The sequence below is a fragment of the Xenopus laevis genome, chromosome 6L (genome assembly GCF_017654675.1).
Source record: "Xenopus laevis strain J_2021 chromosome 6L, Xenopus_laevis_v10.1, whole genome shotgun sequence".
Classification (NCBI taxonomy): domain Eukaryota; kingdom Metazoa; phylum Chordata; class Amphibia; order Anura; family Pipidae; genus Xenopus; species Xenopus laevis.
Genome location: NC_054381.1, coordinates 62521538 through 62529508, shown reverse-complemented (window position 1 = coordinate 62529508; position 7971 = coordinate 62521538). Strand labels below are relative to the sequence as shown.

Sequence of the window (7971 nt, the reverse complement as noted above, 5' to 3'; positions counted from 1 at the left end):
ACACTCCAGGCTAACGATAATGAGGTAGGGAGACAGGTAGTGAGACGCTGCCATGTGGTATGTAAAGGATTGAATTGATTTATCACAATTTTGTAATGAATTTGGTGAAGTTGTACAATTTAATGCCTGAAGTGAGTTAACATGCATTTCTTGTTTCTGATTTATTGCTTAGTGCTGTTGGACCCAAGCATTGTGCTCACTTATAGACAGCATATAACCACACCATAGTAATTTATAGATTTGCTTTATAAATTCACATTTCAAATGTGGCTCTTCCACGAAACTCTGATCTCAACAGCGGGGACATCAAATATATTCTGGCTGAGTTCTGACCACTTTGCTACAGGCAAACCATTTTTGGTTCACAACTGACGCATTTTAAAAATAAAATCTCCATATTTGATTAGGGTTTGCTATCAGCTCAATATTGAATAATATATTTGCGGAAGATCAGGAATTCAGCCAAATCATGAAGTAAACATACAGTAAAAGGTTTTAATATAGTCAACAACCTTACTGCCGTTTCCAAAAGGGAACAACATATTTTCCAAAAACAAACAAACAACTTTTCCAAAACCTATAAAAGTTTACATATTATTACAATTTGTACAGTAAACACAACATTTTGCACACACATGCACTATATCATTTTAACAATAACGGAGGTTGAAAATCATTATATTTACAGTATTTGTGTAAAGTAAAAATAATCACCCACCAAATGCATTGCATTTTGTTGTATACAGTACTACAGTGTTTAAAGCAGGTTATAGCTGATAAACATTATTTAGAGGACAGAACATCACTTTTGTTTCATACAAGTTCTATGTAATCTAGCCTATTCTTAGATAAACATTTCCTTATGATTGTGCATAACCTTGATTATGTTTTATTTCCTGTAAAACAAAGTTTATTAAAATTAAGATAAACTTACCATAATATCTCCCTTGATAAGCTGGGCTGGTTCAATTTCAATAGAGACTTTACCCTGGTTTCCTGGACCAACATTGCTTGGAAAACAAAACAGTTACATGGTCAAAGAGAAAACAGCATGCAAAATAAATGTACAGGTACATGTGTTTAAGGTTTCAAAAAAAAAAAAAAAGTGGGTTAACAACTTAACAGCAATCCGCTACCCTAGAGAAAGTCAGGACACAGACAAAAAGCATAGGGAACTCATTAAATGGACTGTTCTGATGAATAGTTTATTCACTGCTGCTGTAAGTCAATATAGTTTTATTTGAATAAAGGTGCTGGTATAATTTTACATGATGGTAGCACTCCCCCTCTTCAATAGTTGTTTGTCGATCTTTGCACGCATGGGACCAGCAGATTAAGGAGGCAGCATTTGTTGGAGTTATCAAATCATTTCTTGGAGTAGTTGGACATAATTTAATTTATTTATATACATTTTTTCAGGATTTGTCAGTTATGTATACTTTTATATATATATATATATATATATATATATATATATATATATATATATACATATATATATACACATATATATACACATATATATATATATATATATATATATATATATATATATATATATATATATATATATATATATATATATATATATATATATACACACACACAAGTCCGAGGGTTGCCGGCACTCTCGTGAAGTTGTTAGATTTGCCTGGGTGCAGAGCCAATAAATTATCTAAAACTACTGCAAGAAGGTCCGCACTCTCAGGACTTATATAAAAAATAATAGTATTTATTGTATAGGACTAACGTTTCGGCTAGGTCGCTAGCCTTTCTCAAAGTAACAAACTGAACATTAAACCGCCATAAATATACACAATGGCGCGAAAAACAGCTGGTAAATGCCACATGATCAGTAATGCAATCATTAATAGTGCTATCACTTTAAATACTTACATCATCCAAAATCTACACTTAAACATAAATAAAAAAAACTAGACAATATATCCCATAGTTCATTCCACTTACAGTTAAAAACAAGACATTTTATTACAACAGATGCTAACTAATTAGTTAGCATAAAAGATTAGAATAATAATGTTACAATTATGTCCTAAATCTGGAGTATACTTGGCACAATGTATCAATCCACCCAACTGCAAGAGACTGTTGCATCCATAATTCAATTAATAATGTTTTTAAAAGTACTGTGTTTCCCCATTATTTAAGAGCTCACTATCTACCAAAATACCATTGGTTAAACAACACACCTAATTAAATTTTGCTCTATAAAAGGGATATAAAAGGATATCAGCAGTCACCTTGGAGTTTCATGACCTGTATTATGGTCCTGGAACTCCCCGGTAACTCATAATATCCTTATATTTTACAAAAGGGGGTACTTTATTTACTATATAAAACATGCACACAGATGGGAAGTCCATAAATTAATTTTATGCACTGCAGAAAGTACTTTTAATATTTTTTAACAAAAAGTGAATTACTGCAAAAACTACTTACTAAATTCCTGATGTATATACAGGTTGCATAGCAATGTAGATCTTTAGGAAGAATCGGCACCCTTAAAAAAAAAATGAAAAAAAAAAATGAAAAATTTGCTTTACTGTTTGATAATTATTAACAGGGTTGAATCTTTGTTACAAATTTCTATTATATGCTTATTAACAAGATAAAATGCATATAAGGACAATGCCATGTGGACAGAACAAGACAAAATAAGGTATTTTTTGGTAAAGCATGTCGGATCTTTGTTTACAGTAAAAAAAAATCCCTCCAGTTAAACATTGAGGAGGTTGCTATGCAGCCCCTGAAATGAAAATAACTGAAAACTACATTTGGAGGAAGCATAAGGCAACATGAAAAAAATGTGTAAGCACCTGTATATAGGTTATAAAACTAAAACATGACTTCTGAAATATCTGAAATATTCAGATGAAGATGATAGAATAGCCTTAAAATAGTTGTTGTTTTTGGACAAAGAAAACAAATGTATTTATTTCTGTGTGTATTTGAAGTTAGTTAAAAGGGTGGCTGGCGGCACTACAGGCCTGAAAACAACACATTAAAACTGTATACATTTTTGTTTGCTGACATAAAGGCTGCAAAATGGGTACTTACTACCGCCCAATATATTTTATCATTAAGGATACATGTGTGATGTTACTAGTGTGATTTAGTATTTTAGTATTCAAGTAGCATCTCTTTGATATGAAATAATACACATTATATTCAAAAAAGGTACTACAAAAATACACAGTAAGATGAATAAAATCTAATTATATTTGTGCATTATAATAATTATAAACTTCTGTTTAACAAAACTTACAGTTCGCTGAATCACAATTTGGAATGCCATGGAGAATAACTGAATGCAAGAAGAGAGGAGTCACATTCATTTTTTCCAATCCAGATAGAAGTTCATTCAGAAAATTAACATACCTTAAAAAAAAAAAAAAGAGAAATAGGGCAAACGCACTTGATTATATATGATTTTTAAAGTCAATAGGAGATAGTTATCCTATAGCAAACTGAGCCCCATTATATGGATCAAGTCAATACAGAAAAATGTCAATTTAAATAAAATGTCTTAAAAAAAAAGTACAATTCTGTGCACAAAGAAAATAAGACAAAAAAAGGACTATTAAGATGAATGAAATACATAAAGAAGTAGGGAGATAAAATCAGAGAAAATAAAACACAGCCACAATAGCAAATATAGCATTTTGGCCAAACAAGCATTTGTATATAAAAGTGTATTTATAAGTTCTGTGAACTCTATGCTTTCATGTGCAGCAATACATTTAAATAATTAAGTTTTGATCAGTCTTTTGTTAACTATTTGTGGCTTCTCATCACATAATTAACACACATGCTCCAACACGGTTCTGTGCTTTTCTTTTGGATTTACCAGCTTGAAAGACTGCAATTATAGTCTTAATATGGGAGCAGTGATATCTAAACATGTTAATACTGGGAAGGCAGATGTCCAGTCTATATATATTAAATGGATCTGCAGCTGTATTGATTTTGCACACTGGAACATTCTTAAACTCTACACACAAGGAATGGTCAAGCGTTATCGAATTGCCTGTTCTGAACAACAGATTTCCCAAAGGCAGTTGAAACCTGAGAAAAGAGTGTATTAATCATGTTTATAACATTCTGTCTAAAAAAGAAATATGTAACTGATGGAATTCCATATTGATTACTAGCTTAGGAGGACAAGTATTTAGACGGCCATAAAATCTTCAAGTTCCTCATGGGTGTGCCATCATACCATAAAGATGTTATCTATAAAACTACTAAAAATCTAAGAAACATCTCGGAGGAAGAGAGGACAGCTGCCTCGGGCCCATCAGTTTAGTTAAGAATACTTACTATGATTTACTGTTAAAGTCAATGTATGATAAAATTCTATATTTGAGAAAATTCAAGAGCCAAATGTTTAACGGGATGTTCACCTTCAGATAAATCACTGAAAATGAACAACTTCTGTCACGTTATACTTTTTCATTTCATCTTTTTCACATAATCGACTGTTGGGATAAACACCACTTAAACACATAACTCAAGTGATGTAAAGGCATGAATTGCTTCTATGCATTCCCTCCCTTTCAAGTTTCATTTGCAAAACCATTGGCTGGATCATGCCAGCCAATCTTATCAAAGTTACATAAATTAAGCAGAATGGAAGATGAGCAATAGTGCTTCATGCTTTATCATCCTCATCACGTGGGCAGGTTCACGAGAAAGAGAAACTTTTAGTATTAGTGATGGACAGCTTCAGTGGTATTTATCTTTACAGAAATGTATTTCATATAATGAAGATCAGCGGAGAACTCTAAGAAACCTGGTCGAAGCCAAACATTCCCTTTAAAGGGGTTGTTCACTTTAAATTAACTTTTAGCATGATGTAGAGGGTGATATTTGTAGACAATCTGCAATTTGTTTTAATTGTTATTATGTGTGGTTTTTGAGTTATTTAGCTTTTTTTATTCGGCAGCTCTCTAGTTTGCTGTTTCAGCAATCCGGCTGCTAGGGTCCAGCTCTGCAGGCAGGAGACCAAATGTCCCGAAAACGTACATATTTATGACAACCTATTTAACTAATATGCGAACTTGCAAGTCAGGCAACTGTAACTCGAAAGCAACAAACCTGACTCACAAGTACTTCTTTGAGTCCCAGTGACGACCACTGAAATCAATTTGGGAGTTAAGAAGCCATTCAGACAAAGGAAATGTATAATTTTTTCTTGTGGACAAAGAAAGACACATTAGTAACTGGAAATAGGTTTCTTCAAGCAAGCATAAGACAACATTTTTTTTAGACAAAAAACACAATTTGTTCTTACGCTCAGCCGTGCAGGGGTTAATTCCTCAATGCTTCGATCCTCAGCAAAGGATTACTGCAATCCTATGTAGACTCAAAATTCTGCAGTATAGAGGAGAGCACTCAAATAGCAGTTACTGCTAGAAAAGTATTTTATGGACTACAAATCACACAACATGTTTCGGGCTTGAGAAAGGGCTAAGCCCGAAACATGTCGTGTGATTTGCAGTCAATAAAATACTTTTCTAGCAGTAACTGCTATTTGAGTGCTCTCCTCTATACTTCAGAATTTTGAGTCAACATTTTTTTTAGGATTTTAGAAAAAATACCAATACTGCATTACGCAATTTTTAAAACACTTTTATTCTGTCATCAGCATCTGTTTATATTGGCCATACAAAAAAATATTCACCCATGACCAATAGAGAACAAATTGGGGAAAAAAATATATTGGTTCCCACAAACAAACTGGTGAAGAAACCTTTTGAATGTTAACTAGAACAAGCAGATAATGTATAAATGAACATAAATGAGTGGAGATGCATTCTGGGGTTAAGGGTTGACAGGGATAGGAATGGGAATTAAAAGATAAATTGTAAGCTGGTAACCGGCAGGGGTAGAAGTACAGGCATGGAACTTATTTCCCAGAATGCTTGGGACCTGGAGTATTCTGGATAAGGGGTCTTTTCATAACCTGGATTTCCATGCTTTACATCTGCTAAAAAATCCTGAAAATATTATTAAACCCAATAGGATTGTTTTGCCTGCAATAAGGATTAATTGTATCTTCCTTGGGATCATACACAAGGCACCGTTTCATTATTACACAGAAAAAGAAAATAACTTTTTAAATTATTATTTATTATTTGTAATCATTTATTTAACATGGAGTCTATGGGAGATGGCCTTCTCATTATTCAGAGCTTTCTGGATAACTGTTTCCGGATAACTGATCCCATATGCCTGTACTGAAATCTGAGCTCAGGAATTGTATCCCTTCTGAATGTACATATACTGAAATTAATACACACTTTTAATATCTTTTTCATGCTCTCATTAAGATAATTATCTTTTATATAACAGGCTTGCTTAAATTAAGCTTACCTACCTTTTTTGGGATGGTTGAATTAATACTGATACTTTATCATCAATAAATTTCTTCATCGCAAAACGATCAAGAGCTTGGTCAGCACTGGAAAAAATTTAATACATATTAAGCCATAAATGCATTTATTATGAAATTAGCCTTTTGTGTTAAAAAATTGAATAGTAGAACTGCTACCATGCATATCAGACCCATTCACATCTCTTTTAACAATCATCTTCCCTGGCTCAGAATAAGCAGATTTATGTGTCTTGCGCTAAGGACAACGACACAAGAGAAGATTTGTGGAAGTGCAGATTTACAGCAGGTGGCAAATCCTCTTGTACCCCAGTGCACATAGCCCTGACAGGCAAGTGCACTGGAAAGTTAACAGCTTACAAATGGCTTCTTTTAAAAGAACAAACTAGCCAAGTAAACTTTCCTGTAGAGCACCACCAGGGCCGGATTTACATAGCGGGTGCCCCTAGGACACTATTACAAAGGCAAGCTTTACATTATGCCAAAATCTTGTTTACACATATATAATAAAAGGCACAAAGTTTGCCCAGTCACAGTAACCCATAGCAAGCAATAAGATGTTTGCTTAGGTGGCCAGTAACTGCTACCTGATGATTGGTTGTTATGGGTTACTGCACATGAGAAACTTCGTGCCTTTTATTGCATAACCAAAAATGACTACATACTGGTATGGATTCTGTTACCCTGTTCCCCATTATATAGCATGCTCAAAATTTCCTCAATAGGCAGTTTTGCTTCCAATAAGGATTAATTATATCTTAGTTTGAATCAAGTACAAGGTACGGTTTTATTATTACAGAGAAAAAGGAGACTTTCTGGATAACAGGTTTCCAGATAATGGGTCCCATACCTGTACCACTTAAAGCTCTGGTGAGCTAGGCACTGCTGCAAAGATTTTGTGCCATACCCCAGAATTCTAGATCACTCCTATACTGGCTTCCACTTTAGTCAACAGAACAGCACTTTCACAGTGTCGTTAACACTGTCTCCCACTTTTCATGCATCAGTGTTGGGATTTACAACTGGAGAAGAGTTCCAAGTGAAAAGGAGCCAGAGAGGATTTGAAGACATAATTGAAGCTGTATGGCAATGACATTAGGTAAGACTAAAATAATGATTCCCCATATTATTTTTAAAAAACTCCTAAATACCTTTAATTTTTTTGCTTTAGCAAAATGTATCAATTATAAAGATAACAAAAAGTAATTAGAAACGGATTTAATTTGACAGCATGCAAGACAGATTAGTAAACTTTCAAATTACTTTGAACCTACCTTGCAGAAATATTGGTAAAATGCATATATGAGGATATGACAACTCCTATTCTTCCCCTTTCACCCTACCAAAATGAAAAACATTAATATACCCAAATTTACATACTATATACATTTACAGCCCTTTCAATTCGAAGGTTGCACAGATCAAATACAACACGATTTTATGACATACTGCTATTTCCTCCAAACTTTATCTTTCCTAACAAGATAGAGAGCAGAGGGGTATGGAATTAAGAAGCAAAAGGGTTAATTTGCACCTGCACAAAAACCTGCGGCAACCAG

The 7971-nt window shown here is 33.6% G+C and overlaps 1 protein-coding gene across 3 annotated transcripts in view; it reads right to left on the bottom strand.

Moving 5' to 3' along the window:
- tns3.L (tensin 3 L homeolog) overlaps nucleotides 1–7971 on the bottom strand; it is a 113522-nt gene that overhangs the window by 79497 nt on the left and 26054 nt on the right. For 2 of the 3 annotated variants that reach the window (XM_018267548.2, XM_018267547.2), the window contains exons 5-9: nucleotides 7687–7751; nucleotides 6398–6481; nucleotides 3287–3399; nucleotides 2461–2521; nucleotides 935–1010 (exon numbers count right to left, since the gene is read on the bottom strand). In XM_018267548.2, the coding sequence (XP_018123037.1) occupies nucleotides 935–1010; nucleotides 2461–2521; nucleotides 3287–3399; nucleotides 6398–6481; nucleotides 7687–7751 (399 nt within the window). The remainder of the gene's footprint in view (nucleotides 1–934; nucleotides 1011–2460; nucleotides 2522–3286; nucleotides 3400–6397; nucleotides 6482–7686; nucleotides 7752–7971) is intronic. The other variant, XM_018267549.2, reaches the window with a different exon arrangement.